The sequence below is a fragment of the Lacerta agilis genome, chromosome 1 (assembly GCF_009819535.1).
Source record: "Lacerta agilis isolate rLacAgi1 chromosome 1, rLacAgi1.pri, whole genome shotgun sequence".
NCBI lineage: Eukaryota > Metazoa > Chordata > Lepidosauria > Squamata > Lacertidae > Lacerta > Lacerta agilis.
In genome coordinates this window covers 11,099,702-11,115,305 of record NC_046312.1, presented here as the reverse complement: position 1 = coordinate 11,115,305, position 15,604 = coordinate 11,099,702, and the positions used below count along the sequence as shown (strand labels likewise).

At 41.0% G+C, this 15,604-nt stretch overlaps 1 protein-coding gene across 2 annotated transcripts in view; it reads right to left on the bottom strand.

Moving 5' to 3' along the window:
- JAG2 (jagged canonical Notch ligand 2) overlaps nt 1-15,604 on the bottom strand; it is a 92,384-nt gene that overhangs the window by 11,853 nt on the left and 64,927 nt on the right. For both annotated transcript variants that reach the window (XM_033138385.1, XM_033138413.1), the window contains 8 exons: nt 12,994-13,167; nt 9,488-9,638; nt 8,832-8,996; nt 7,286-7,399; nt 5,552-5,665; nt 4,843-4,956; nt 3,809-3,925; nt 1,574-1,601 (listed from right to left, as the gene is read on the bottom strand). In XM_033138385.1, coding sequence (XP_032994276.1) covers nt 1,574-1,601; nt 3,809-3,925; nt 4,843-4,956; nt 5,552-5,665; nt 7,286-7,399; nt 8,832-8,996; nt 9,488-9,638; nt 12,994-13,167 — 977 coding nt within the window. The remainder of the gene's footprint in view (nt 1-1,573; nt 1,602-3,808; nt 3,926-4,842; nt 4,957-5,551; nt 5,666-7,285; nt 7,400-8,831; nt 8,997-9,487; nt 9,639-12,993; nt 13,168-15,604) is intronic.

Here is a 15,604-nt window from a genome sequence, read left to right as displayed (position 1 = left end):
ACAAATTAAGAAAAAGATTACGAGGTGTCTGCCCATCTTCTGTTGTGTTTAAAAACATAATTTGGGCAGCCTAAGGTAAACTAGTGACAGTGTGAGGCTCCTATTGCTTCACATATTGAAATCAATGTAGCAAGTCCCCCTGCGCCATGGCTCTCAGGAGAAATTTTATGTGCATTTTACATCCAATTCCCCCTTATAGAGCAGTGTTTTTCAACCTTTTTTGGGCAAAGGCACACTTGTTTCATGAAAATAATCACGAGGCACACCACCATTAGAAAATGTTTAAAAATTTAACTCTGTGCCTATATTGACTATATATAAAGTAATTTTTTAATTTTTCCCACGGCACACCAGACAACATCTCACGGCACACTAGTGTGCCGCGGAACAGTGGTTGAAAAACACTGTTATAGAGAGTCTGAGGGGAAATTGAACATAAAGTTACCTGAGACCAAAAGCATATCGTCAGGACCAACTACTCCCAGGTGGGCCTTCTACACTGATTTCAAAGTGAGAGGCGAGAGGAGTCCCGTGTGCTAGCTAGCTACCCTTAGGCAGCTGAAATTACCTTTCTTAAAAACAGAGAAAGCCGATGACAGACAAGCAGCTGTCAGACCACCTCATGTGCAAATCTGCAGGAGGCTAGGAATCTGGCAAGTGTGGGTTTCAGAGTAAGCACCTGCCCTAATTGGTCTGGGCAGATCAGGCAGGGTGTGTCCACTTTGGAGATACAGCTTTCTGGATTCTCTCCTCGATCCCTAACATGTGCGAGGCAGCTTTTAAGAGGATGGGCAGGTGATTCTTCACACTTAAGGGTTAACTAGCCACTCATATATGCTGCTGGGAAGTAATGCTGGATACCGAGCTAGCTAGCCTTTGAGACTTCCTCGGGAGCAAGCAGCTTTTTACCCTTACCTGAAATGATTTGAACTATTTTTTGAAGCCAGATATGTCTAAGATCTGTAGCACTCAGCCTCATTGATGACAATTACGGGTATGCATGTATGTAAACCTTTACAACTTGGCTTCTAAAAATGTGGGGCAGAACAACGTTCAACTAGATGGCAGAGGTCCTTTTCAACCCTTCAGATGCAAGGATTTAGTCAAAATGGGCACTGGAATCTTTCGTATACACGGTGTCCTCAAATGCTCAATTATAAAACCATTGGTATTATTTTCATGTCAATATTCATTACGGTTAACACTTATGCGCTTTCTGCTTTGTTACTGTCTTCCCACTTTAAACTCCTACTCTTGACACAAATGCCAAATACCTATAACTGATTGAGCCTAATAGCTTTAGTGGGGTTTTTCAATTATTATTATTTTTGGCTAATTTCATAAAACTCTTCAAACTACAAATCTCCTATTACCACCACGGAGCAGAAACCAGGCTCCATAGGAGCATACGTATTGGCAGAGCTGCCAGTTAGCAAAGAAATACAGGAAGTTCATTGGAAAGACCAGCACAATAGTTTAGAGTATAGGGCTTAAGTAGCCTTGATTCACAGGATTGTTCACATTCAGCCATTGTACTAGTACATTTTGAAAAAGAATGATCACGAGTACTTACCATGGATGTGGATTGCAGTCGTTAATATCTGAACGGAGAAAATTAAACTGAATCAGTGCATTGAATTATTTACACAGTATAAAAACTGCACTTTGATCTAGCGCAGGCATCCCCAAACTTTGGCCCTCCAGATGTTTTGGACTACAATTCCCATCATCCCTGACCACTGGTCCTGTTAGCTAGGGATCATGGGAGTTGTAGTCCCAAAACATCTGGAGGGGCGCTGTTTGGGAATGCCTGATCTTACATGCCACCCATATTAATTTATTGGCTTATTTAGAAACTATACAGTTTTAAAACAGAATCCCTGGTCTGTAATAAATAACAATAACAATAACAATTTATTATTTCTACCGTGCCCATCTGGCTGGGTTTCCCCAACCACTCTGGGCGGCTTTCAACAGAACATTAAAAACAGAATAAAACTTCAAACATTAAAAATGTTAAACAGTGATTGGTTAAAAGTAAAATGAAACTCAGAAGTCTTCCTCTCATATGTAGAAGGAGAAGCTGGACTGTACAGGAGGAAAACGGGAGAGCATGCAGCTCCAAGGTTTTGCCTGGGCTCCTCCTAGAAGCTGGCTGGGTACCACTAAACCATGGTTTTCTGTTGTGTGTGACCAATGTCATTACATGTGCTCTCATGACATGGCAGCACTATGGAAATGTCACATGACTGTTGCAGGTATAGGTGGCACACAAACATCACTTACCAACCTCAAAAATGACACATTTTAGACAGTAAAGGCACCACTTCAGCTCTTAAATGTTGCTATCAGCATTACAGGAGAACTGTATTGTAAGGCCCATCAAAATATAATGAGGGGGGGAAATGTACTTTTAAGAGGAGGCATGGGACCTCTGAATTCATTTCTCAAGATATGCTGATCAAGTACCAGCTTTTATGTCATTTCCCACTATATAAGGCCATGTGCGTAAACCACACCTTACAGAAGTAATCTGGGCTGGATCCCACATTTAGAACTTTGGGCTTGTAATTTGTGTAATGACCACTTAACACAAGACAATATTTGAATTAAGGATTCCTTTCCTTGCTTTCAACTAGATTCCACCTCCCACTGACCTTTCGACTGCGCAGCTAAATTCCAGATTGAAGTGTGTTGAGGAAACTTCCTCTCCTATCTAATCAACTTGCAAAGTGTGTAAAGGAAACAGTTTAAATGGCTCTAGAATAGCTGAATGAGGAACAGCAAGAAGTCATTTCCAGGTACTCACATGGAGCCAGTACCAGAACAGCCTCCCTCCCTCTCCTAGCCAGCTGTTTTAGGTATAAATAAATGGTAGCTCCATGCACTATAAACAGTGGTGAGGGCTAACAACTTAACCAAGACAGAGGCAATTAAATGTAATTTCAATGCAGGGTTGAATTTTTTTGACTAGGTATAACATTTTGTGCATGTTCCGACTTGAGCCACAAACTCAAACTGTGCCACACCTAAGCAAATCAGCATATTGGCATGCTAGTTAAAATCTCCCAAGGTAGTACTAAGGAAAATATTCTGACATGATTTATATAGTTCAGTCTCAAAAGCTGGTGATATGCAGGACTCCCAATCGTAAGCAATAATGAGCTTTCTGGATATTTTGAACAAGAGCTATTATTATTATTATTATTATTATTAGTAGTAGTAGTAGTAGTAGTAGTAGTATACTGCCCTTCATTCAAAGATCATAGGGCAGTTCACAACATAAAAATACAAAGTGAGAACACAAAATACATAACAAAACAAAAACACAAACAAACCAAATAGCCCCCTCCTCCCCAAAACCCCACATTTAAAAGGTCAGAGCATCAGCCCAAGGCCTGTTTATAGAGAAATGCTTTCACTTGGTGCCTAAAAATATGTACCAAAGCTACCAGGCGAGCCTCCTTGGGGAGAGCGTTCCACAAACATGGAGCCACCACAGAAAAGGCCGGTTCTCGTGTTGTCATCCTCCGGACCTCTCATAGAGGAAGTATACAAAGAAGGGCCTCAGATGATTATTGCAGGGTCTAGGTTGGTCATAAGGGGGGAGGAGGTCCCTGAGATACCGCAGTCCACTTAGGGCTTTATATGTAAAAGCCACTCACTCGCTGGATCGTCACCTTGTGGTGAGTGGGCTTACATGTTCCTGTGATCCTTGCGAGTGAAGCTGTGGGGAATTGGGCCGAAATCGGAATAATCTACAGCCATCAGAAGTGTCAGTCTTGACAGAAAAGAGGAAAACACTTACTCTGTGTGCACGTACGCCCTTCCCAACCTTCTTTGCAAATGCAAGAAAAGGAATCTCCACTGCCAACACAGGTTCCACCATTTAAACAAGGGTTAGGAAGGCAGCTGCTGTTCTTAGCTTTAATGTTAAAAAAAAAGATAGGAAATTAAAAATATGAAAGCGTTCAGACAAAAGTCCTAGTACGGCAACAATCTTATGAAACGTATTTTAATCCCACCTTTTAGTTTTTAGACCCCAATGCTGGTTACAACAGTAATCAATACAATAGTCAATAACCTAACACTACAATTGTCAGCAAAAGCCTGCCAAAATGAAATGAGCTTTTGTAGGTTATTTAAAAGCAAGTATCAAAAAAAGGCAGGCGAGCCTCCCTCGGGGAGAATTCTGTAGTCTGGGCACTGCCCTCCTCGGCACCAGAAAACCACACTTCTGAATGCAAGCATGTGTGTGCTACGTTTCAGTCCAACCTCCTGCAATGGAAGAATATGTATTCCTTATGGGAATTGAATCTGCAACCTTATATACAGTGGCACCTCGGTTTACGAACAGCCCTGTTTATGAACTATTCGGTTTACGAACTCCGCAAAATCGGAAGTAGTGTTCCGGTTAGAGAACTTTACCTCGGTCTACGAACGGAAGCTGAACGGTGAAAGCATGCCGAGGTTCCACTGTATTCTAAATGTGTCAAAGATAGCTTGATGTTGCCAAAATATATTTTTACCCATATCTGTTCAGAGAAATGAAGGTTCCTCCCACAGGTTCTAGAGTAGCCAACTTGAAGAAAACCATTTCTACTTCTCCTGTGCAGTTATAGTCAAAACCGCCTGTGATTTTTGCGACGGAAGAGAGCTCGCTAAGCAAAAGCAAGACTAGTAAAGGTTCCCCGTTTACTATTATGCGCTAACCATGTTTTCCCCTGGTCACTAATGAGATTGGGGAAAGGGGGGGGAGCACAGGCTGTTTATAGTTAGCTTCCTGAGCAAAGCAGACGTACATCCAATCTGAATATATTACTGAGCAGATTAAGAATTTACCAATGTTGCAAGTGCTTCCTTTCCATTCCGGAGGACAAGAGCACCGAAAGGTATCCCCGTCGTCGTAACACGTTCCTCCATTTGTGCAAGTATTCGCGTCACACTGGTACTCACCTAAAAAGCCATGAAAACAAATTTAAGCTGCTGATTGCATGACTAAGTTTTTTGTTTTGTTTTTTGCTTTAGGAACCAGAGATGAATGTTTTGTTAGAGCCAGATACACTACTATGGAATCATAAAAGCCAAAATGTTTAGAGTTTATTCTTTGGGGTGTTTGTTTTATGCACTGGAACAACTCAGGGGGTTTCAGGATAGCATGGAGCTAAAAAACGTAAACGAGTAGATATATATATATATAAATGATTCATTGATCCGTGGAAGTAATTGCTCCAAAAGACAGTTTGAAACTAGTTTTAATTTCATAAAATTATGCCATAAACATTGGGCAGAGCTGCAGTTTTCGTTTTGATATGACAGGATTCCAAACTTTCTTTCTCCAGCTTCAATATTGTGTGCCATTTTTTAAAAAAAACTTAGTGGTTTCATTTGGGGAAAAGCAGACAGTGATTGGACTTGTTTGTACATGACTCTCTTCATCAAATCCCTTTCTGCAGTTCTTTATATTCAAAGCTACTTCAGTTACTTTACAATTCTTTCCTCTTTTAACTTCTGGGTTTGAGCTGAACAATACCGTCTAAAACACACTTACTTGAATGGCATGTTTTGCCTTTCCAGCCACTTGTACATTCACAATAGAAGTCATTCTCTAAATCAATGCATCGGCCTCCATTGTGACATGGATTTGGCAAGCAGTCATTGAAATCTAAAAAATTCCAAGGTAAGAAATACTTCAGCAAAAGAGGCAAAAATAAATTTTTGAAAAAGAATACCAAAAGAGAGATGACTATCTCAGTAACCTGGCTTGTGCAGGAGCAATTAGAAACTGTTTTCAGCATTAAACGACCTAACAAGCCAAGACGAGATAACAGAATCATGGAACTGCAGAGTTGGAAGGGACCACGAGGGTCATCTAGCCCAAACCCCTGCAATGCAGGAACCATTTGCCCAATGTGGCGCTCGAACCCACAACCCTGAGATTAAGACTCTCTGTATTTATATAGTACTATATTTTAATCAGAAGGCAAATCCTACTTTAAACCATAGTTTATGCTCTTTTGACTCCTGGGCACCAAACCAGAAAGTCTTTTGAATCAAACCACCATTTGAAATCGCAGCACCTTATATCACCCCACTTTCTCACATCCAACTCCCCCCCCCCCGCCCTTTCCAGTTAAAGCATCTCATGCTGTACAGCTGGAAAAGGAAACTCTGCCCAACATGGTAGACAGACAATTCCAGTCAGCAGGCAACACGGATTAGTATTCTGACTCGGTATAAAGGCAGCTTCTTCCTGTACTCACATCCATAAAGGATCTGATCAGTTTGGTCTAGACACGACACTCTATAGCATTTAAAGTGGAAGAGTAAAAATGAGGTTCTAGGATTCTTCTGCTCAAATGGTGATTATTTTATATACCGGTACTCCAGAATGAATTGTTTATGGTGCCATAATATATTGTTTAATTAACAGAAGTCACATCATTCTGATGTAAAGGACAGTACAGATTTAGAAAGATACAAATGGTACTGTTAGCACTTATGAGATGTTTTCTCTGAATTAACCTTTTTTTATTTTGAGAGCTATCGAACAAGGTTACAGAGACAAACTTTTCTTAAGAAATTATAGTCCGGATAAGTAGAACCATTCTCCTCTTTCTTTGGGGGGGGGGGGTTAAATTAGGCATGCACTCTGGAACTGTTGGGCAGATGAAAAACAAGTTTACGTGAGTTTAAGGCTATAATCTTAAATTTATTTTCCTGAAATAAGCTCCAGTAAACTTCTGAGTAAAAGTTGGGCTGCAAGTGAGGGTCAGTCTCCTGGCTAGGCATGGACAAGGTTGTCAGTTTTGGCTTCTCAAGGTTTCTCACTTTTCCAATCTTAAATTCAGTTCTCCAGTCAACATTCATCAGCGTTTTAGTGTGCCTTTTGCCTACTGTATACATTTTTATATTCATTTTTCTCTAATACACACATTTTGCAAGCAATTTATCCTAATGCACTTTTGTTATTTTCACCCGCATATTTATTTTTACTTTTTAAATTTATTTTTACAATTAACAAAATTTACACACTTGTTTGTAGTAAAACATACACATTTTATGCACCTACCCTAAACTATGAATTTTTGCAGATTATCTGATTGCAGAACTGCAGTGTGTAAAATGTGGAGAAGTGTGAATTCTGAAGGAGAGCTGTACTTCAGCTTGCATTTTTAGGACATGTGAATTAAGTAGATTTGCATTAAAATGTGAACCAAAACAAAATTCTCCCTCATCCCTACTCATGACTACTTCTGCTATCTAAGCATTTAGTTGTACTCACTTATATCACAGAGCTTTCCTTCCCAGCCTGTCTGGCAGAAGCACCTGAAATCGTTAACTTCATCTATGCAGGTCCCACCATTTTTGCATGGATTTCCAAGGCAGTCATTGATATCTAAGGAAGACAATGCACAATCACCACTGGAACCATTTTATTTGGTGCGACAAGCCACCACAAGTGTGTTCATCTATTGAGGAAAGTCATGATTGCTCCAGCTGGAAAAAGGTGTTTCAGTTTGCAGAACAGAGATGGGAATCCTTTTTAAGCACCAGGAGCAAAACTGGAAGAAAGGTGTGAAGTGGTGGATCAGGGAGCAAAGCACAGAATTAAAGGAAAAGGGTGCTTCTGCACCCACGCTCAGTCCAGAAATTTTTCAATGCCAGAACTAACCTCCAAGTTCTGTCACACAAAACTCCAGTCCTTGGTTATCCCCTCTCCAAACTTTCTGTTTCAGCTGGTTTTGGGGGAGTTGCTATTTTTAAACATTTGAAAGCTGGAAACCCTTGCTAGTCTACTACAAATCTCCCCAAGATCTTCCTGTAGTGTCAGGGAACTGTCCCAGGCGCAGCACAAGGTGGTGGAAGGGCTCTCGGGATGCTACAGAGAGCCCCGGCCCCACCTGACCAGCAGCACCTCCTCTACCAGCGGAGGAAGCAGCAAGGCTTCCAGTGGGGAGAGGCATGGGACTCAGGGGATGGAGGGTCAAGGCTCTGAGGATGCTGGAGAGACCCTACACTCCCCTAGCCCAAGGGGCGACGAAGGAGGCACACAATTTCCATCGCCCCAAAGGCGCCGAGGAGTGAAACGAAAGGATGGAAGGCGGGGTTTTTGTATACCGAAACTCTTTTGTTGGGGTCAGAACCGGAAGAGGCCATTCCCAGATTCTGCCGACATTTGATACAGACATGAACTTTTTAGCTCTGCAGTGTACATAGTATGCACAATAAAACTACTAAAGGAAAGGTCGGAGTTTTGCCTGGTTACTCATGAACAACTAACAGAGGACCTTACATGTAGATTGTGATCTGCCTTCTGCCTAATATACTTTTTGAGGGCGGTGGCCAAAAAGAACCAATGTTTGACTACAAATGCCTTCTGTGTGCATGTAACAGGCAACTGTTTTGCTGTGAACTGTTGAAATGGTACCCAGGCATGTTTTAAAGAAATAGAAACATCCACCCAGCGAACCATGGCGTTTGACTAATTATCCAATCAGTCTTCAAGAATTCAGGAAGGAGCTGCCATTTAATATTTTCACTACAGTGATGTTTGTCTGTGGTATGACACCTGCCTTTTTTCCTGTTCATAGAAATGGTCTGCCATGATCAAGCTTTGAATCTTGAACCAATGACCTAGGAATGAAATGCTTTTAATCCCATTAGGAGCCTAAGCTCTCACTCTAAATGGCTTCAAAACAAATGTGTTTCTAATGCTGTACACTGCCCTGAGATCTTTTGATAAAGGGTGGCATATAAATTGAAATAACAGCAGCAGCAACATACATACCAGCTTAGTTTTTAACAAAATATTCCCCCCCATCACTTACTTTCATGACAGTATGTTCCAGTAAAGCCCTTCTCGCAGGCACAAGTAAAATTGCCTCCTGGTTGACTGACACATTGTCCATGGGGTCCACATACATTGGAGGAAATTAATCGGACGCCTTTCCGGGTAGCATTTGTGAAGACCTCTATTGTACAGCTGTCTATTACTAAGAATAAGACATATGGCTTTTAAGTAAAACAAAACAAATCTTGCAAACAGTCCACCTTCCAATGCAGCTTTTTCATCTGCAGCGCACAGCATTTCATTAAATTAAGTCTTCCTAATATTTAGTAGGCATATTTAGAATGCTCCGTAAGCAACTTCATTCACAAGCAGATTTGAGAGCTGGGCCTAAAAGGGTACATTAAAAGAAGGCAATGTTTCCCCCCCTTTCATTTAATTTTCCATAGGAAGGATGGCGCATTCTAGTTTTTGAACCTTGTTCTATTTTCCTTCCTAGAGTGTTTTGGTTTTACTGCTAAAATCAAACTGTATTGCTTGCTTTTACATTTTTAAGCTTCCAAGACTTGTCACACTAATTAAGAAAAAAGCAAATTAACCAACGGCCACCTTTCCTGCAAGATGTCCATTTTCATATGGCTTCTACAGTAGGTACTTAGCTACTACCAAGTAAACAGGTTTACAGGACAAATATACCTTTACATGAATTATTTTTGCAGTGATCCTTAAGGTGAGAGCAGTTCTTTCCATCATAGTCATCGGAGCAAGCACAATAATAGTCTTCTCTCAGATCATAACATTTAGCTCCATTCTGGCAAGGGCTAGGCTTGCAGAGATCAATATCAAGCTGCAAAAGGTTTAAGACAACACGGGTTAACATTCCTAAAGTATGCCAACGCATAACGTTGCATGTTGAAATTGTTGCAGTTACTTCAGTCTTTACATTCACTTATAAAGGATGTAGCTTTCCAGTAACAAAAGCATTTTCCAGTCCAAATCAAGTTTTTGTTTACAGCAGAAGCATAAATTACTGAGTGTCACTTTTGCTAAGACAAGAGGGTGTGTTGCTACGTTAAGAATGACTTTTTCAATTCAGTTTATTTTATCCTACTCAGTATGCGTTTAGCCCATTCTATTAATCCACTTGCCTACTTTGAAACCCTCAATATATTCTTTTCTGCTTCAGGCCAGGTCTTTCTGGAAGTTTCCAACAAATAAGGGGGCTTTCTCTCCACACAAGTGCTTTTATGGGCTTCCTGGTTTGTGTACATAAGTGGTTCATTTTTCAAGCCATGTGTGAAACTTACAAAGGTTTCCCATTCATTTGGTCCCCTCTAGCAAAACGGGTAGCAAAGGTCATGGGCAGGTGGAGTAGCAATGAAGGAAGGTGAGAATGCCTAAGACTCACTACACCAGGCAAGGCAATCTGTTTCCACTCAAAGGCAATCACTACAGTGCAAACTAAAGACACCACATTTAACCCCTCTCAACAGGATGACAAACTTGAGGGAAGTGACCTTGAGTCTCATTAACTAAGTGAGTGAACAGAGCCAATAACTGAGAAAAGATGTATTGTGAAAGTAGATATTCTTCCCTTTCTCTCATCATTCTGCATCTCTCCCCACTCTGCGCACTTGAAAACATAGGATCTGCACCATTAAAGAGCTATAGTATATGTCACCCTGCCAGGGCCAGATTTAGGTTTGATGAGGCCCTAAGCTACTGAAGTTAATGGGGCCCTTTAATATGTCCAGCTGTCCTTTGTCAACAACAAATGGTCGCCGTTTTTTGTGTTGAATATATGCTATATGGTAATTTATGGGCCTAATAGGTATCTAAAGCCATTTGCACATAACAAAGTATGTATTTAATCAAAGTAATTGTTGAACTGAAATACAATTAAGAAGTATATAGGGAACAAGCTAGCAGGCGGGGCCCATTATTTACATCATAGGAACCTATGAAACTGTTGCTGTATATAGGTTTTATTTTATTTGTTTTTTATCTTATATTTTGGAAATGTACATCCAGTTTTTTCCAATTTACATTTTTTAGGGGCCCCAAAGAGTGTGGGGCCCTAAGCTATAGCTTGTTTAGCTTATACGTATATCTGGCACTGCACCTTGCCCAAACACACATATGCTGTTCAACCACAGCTCTCTGCACTGCTGTTTTCAGTTCCCTGTCCTTTTCCCAACCATGCAGGTATATATTCTGACCCCCCCCCCAATTCTCTGCTTATTTTTTCCTCTTTCTGCTCCTTCTCCCAGCAGCAGCAGCAGCACACAAGCTTCTCTCTCTTGAGAAATTCATACACTGAAGGTGTCTTGGATGCAGTTGGACTGCTTAGCATGCCTGGATATTAGTTGGGATACTGGTTGGATCTAGTAGGCTAGGAAAGGTGGAGCACAAACTTTTTTGTTTCTCTGTCCTCACTTTTGATGGGCTTTGGCAGCCGTCATATATTCCCACGAAGAGCTGGGGAAGAGCTGCAAACTACGGCATTTTCCAAAAAGACCAGAATGGTGCTGCAGAGAGTGCTATGGCTGCATCCCCCGAATATCTATCTACCCCCATCTCCACATGTTTAAAAAAAGAAGACGCATGAAAGGTGACCCTGTATTTCATGTACTTCCCACTTTGAACCTTACAGCATTTATCTATCAAATGAGCTGAAAGCAGTGTCTATGGTTCTCCCCCTTGTATTATGCAAAATGCAATATACAGGTAGGGATTATAGAATCATAGAATCATAGAGTTGGAAGAGACCACAAGGGCCATCCAGTCCAACCCCCTGCCAAGCAGGAAACACCATCAAAGCATTCCTGACAGATGGATGTCAAGCCTCCGCTTAAAGACTTCCAAAGAAGGAGACTCCACCACACTCCTTGGCAGCAAATTCCACTGTCAAAGAGCTCTCACTGTCAGGAAGTTCTTTCTAATGTTTAGGTGGAATCTTCTTTCTTGTAGTTTGAATCCATTGCCCCGTGTCCGCTTCTCTGGAGCAGCAGAAAACAACCTTTCTCCCTCCTCTATATGACATCCTTTTATATATTTGAACATGGATTACATGTATCATTTCCAGAGAATCTCCCAATAAATTTGTTTTCTGGGCTGGTATCTTCTCTGCAAGATGGGAAAATGTTTGAAAAGCATGTGCTGACAAAGCCGTTGGAGAATTTAGCAGGGGATTCAGATTGTACGTAGGGAGAGAGAGAAAGGCCCGCTCTTCTAATTCTGTGTGTACATTTAAGCAAGGTGGTTTAAAGCTGATTTGTTACTATTATGGCGATGAAAAGGGACAAACTTAAACAAGCCTTGTACCATGTAAGCATTTACAAAGACAAATCCTTTTAAGGAAATTATTAATCTTAATACAGTATTCTTGTGCCAACTGCATTTACTTTAAGCACCATCTACCTGTCAGCAAGGCAGACATAGAAAAAGCATGGCACCTATCTGATAAAGTTCCTAGATTTGAAATTTGGAGGAAAACTTTCAATGAAATATACAATTCTGTTATTCTATGTCCAACCTGAAAAGTCCTTTTGCAGACAGAGGAAGTTGGCCCTGACCTACTCTTGATTCAGAACTATCTTTCTCAGAGCTATCGCATATCATTTTCGGAATACGAAAGAGGGGAAATTCAACACTCCCTAGTGTGGAATATTGCAAGGGCATTTGTATCCTTTTAATGAAAAAAATTAATTTTCCTGCAGAGAAACCCAGACACAGAGCAGTTAGTTATTCCCTTAGGATATGATGAGCTACACTATTTATCTCTGGAACGTATCACAATAGAATATACTTGTCCAAACACATTAGAAAATTCACACAGCAGTACAAATGCACATAAGCTGGCCATGTTAAATTTGGAATCCGATTTCTAGCCCGTATGAAAGTTTAGCATTTATGAGTGCGGCATGCACATAGTGTAAAAATCAGACCCCGTATAAAAAAGGATCACACTGATATTTTCAGTAACTAATAGGTGCTTATTCCAAATACATTATGACCTTAAATACTATAGCTACTGGGATCTTACTGTGGAAGTTTGTCTGTTTACATGGGACAGTAAAGTGAACAGCTGAGTGGCAATTATCTAATAATACAGCCATGGGTCGCTCAGGCTAAAATTGTAACAGGACTCTTTCCAGTATTCAATCCATCAATGCTATTAAGGCAGCCAGGGGATCTTTCACCTCACAGAGTTCTCCTGAGAAGCCTTGAGGACAGAGACAGCGGAATCCATTGGCCAGGTTCTCACAACGCCCTGCATTTTGACATGGGTTGCTCATGCATTCATCAACTTCTGTTTCGCAGTTCTTTCCTATGAAACCAGGAGGGCACACGCAGTGGTAACCATTCACGACATCCTGCGGGAAACGAAAGATTGAAAGGAGAGTGCTTATGTCAGAAGGTACTGGGAACAGACTTTCATATCATCTTCAAATAAAATCAAACTAGAATCTCAGAGAGAGGCAAGATTCATCTGGATTAACAACAAAGTTATGCTTCAGTAGAGAACATGTGGCCCCTAACACCATTCTCCTATAGCTTTTAATCCCGTTCTTTCTCTTTGGCGATCACTCGTAGCCGAGTAAAATTGCCTTCCATGAATATGGTGCTAACAGTGAGTCTGTAAGTGACTGTGGAGGCCAGTTTTGGACCCACACATCCTTCCACAGTAGGGACATAGGTTTCCGGGACGGAGTTGATCAAAGGTGAGGGTGTGCCAAATATGCCTCCCTCTTAGCACGTTTCTCCCTTTTGTCCTGAGTTTGTGCTTCGTCAAAGTCCATGACGCCTTTGGTAGAGGCTATTCTCCAATAGAGATTTAATCTGGACCCATGAGGACTACCTGCTTTCTTTGAGACTGCTGGATGTTCACTTCTCCACATTGTGAAGAGTGACTGTTTACAGGCCTATATTCTACCCCTTGCCTTTTAACAAACTGATGAGCCGCTGCTAGATTTCGTTTCTTATAACTATGTTCTCAGGAGAAGGCAGCTTGCAGTACATCCGAAAAACTGCACCTATGAAATGGCTGCATTTTAAGGTTAAATTCATTACATATCCAAATTGGTTATCCATTTAAATCGCATCAGGTGTTTTCTTTTACCAAACCTATGCTCACTTTTAAACCCTCTAGCGTAGCTATTCTGTTTAAAAGTGAAAAAGCTAAGTTTTAAAATCATGTTTATTATTCCAGGATAAATTCCTAGAACCTTTTTTTTAAATAAAGAAAGAAAGAAAAAAAGGAAGAAAGAAAAAAAGTTGCTTTCCAACCCTGTAGTACAGAGACTGATGACACAGAGAAACATACCAGAGTAAGTAGCTCAGCAGTTTCATGTTTGAATTTTTAGAATTCTTGGACAAATGCCACCTAGTACTACTAACTTAATCAGTTGGCTCCAAAGCAATCCTATGAAAGTTTCAGAGGAACAGTTCTTCCCGTTTGCCATTCAAAATGCTAACATGTGGACGGTACTTCAAATCTTCTTGATTATTCCAAGAATCATTTAACAGCAGCATTCCTACCTAATCATAGTACCATAAAGTCAACAGCCTTTTTTTTTTAAACAGAAAGGGAAGCTGTGAGTGTGGACAGAGTTCTACCCAAAGAAACAAGCCTGCACCTAAACAGTAGGCACATACGGTTCAGCGACTACTCAGGTATGATCCACCAAATTTAGAGATTTGTCCCTTTGATTTCGATGGAAGGGGTGTGAATTGCTGCCGCTGAAATCAAGTGTTCTTCAAAAGCACTCAGGTTGGCTAAATCGTATCCCATTTATTTAGATTTTTTGTGGCTTTTAGCCCTTCATCAAAAAAGAAAGATGCGTTTATGATACAAGGAGGTCCTCCATGACGCAGGATGGAATTTCCCCCCGTTTTGCAAGTTTCTTTAGCAACAACGAATGGATGCTAACTGCAAATTATGATATAAAATAAGCTTGGCATCTGGAAAAATTATCATGCAAATTATCTGAATTTTCCAAAAAAAACAAAAAACACATCACTGCCCTCAAATATGGTTTTGTGTAGGCTGACTTGATTTACTCTTTAAATTAGCAATGCACAAGGAAAAATATATTGTCACATTTAACGTGATAAATCAATGCAAGGCTAAATGCTGCCAGGAGAAAAACAGCTCAAATATATTACAGACCTCCCAAACACTCAAATTGTTCCTGAGGAGCTGTTAGGGTGGGGAGAAGAGGAGAGTGGGGAATTACAAGGAAACAACACCTGGAGGGTGAGGAGCAGTTCCAAGTCTGACAACCAGTGTTACCTGCTCAGCCGTGTCCTCATTCAGATGTGGAGCTAAGCTAAACCATGGCTTGGCAAAGATGAGCCAATGTGTGGGCTTCCAGAGGGGAGATCATGGTCATTTAGCTCCTCCTCCAGTTGTCCTGCTGCTGCACTGAGTGAAACTATGGGTTGTCTTAGTGCAGGCATGGCCAAATTTGGCCCTCCAGTTGTTTTGTGACTACAGTTCCCATCATCCCTGGCCACTGGACCTGTTAGCTAGGGATGGTCGGAGTTGTAGTCCCAAAACAGCTGTTGGGCCAAGTTTGGCCGTGCCTGTCTTAGTGTGTCCTGTGAACCCAGGCTCATGGTTTAAATCTCCCAGGCAAACCATGAACTGTAAGCACATAATATAAAACTTGGTTATAGCTTTGTGGTTTGTCTGGGAGAGTGAAACCATGAATCTGGGTTAAGGCAACACTTCAAACCAAACCATGGCTTCACTCAGCACAGCAGCAGAACTGGAGGAGCAAAGCAGCTGCAATTTTCTTTCCAGGAGCC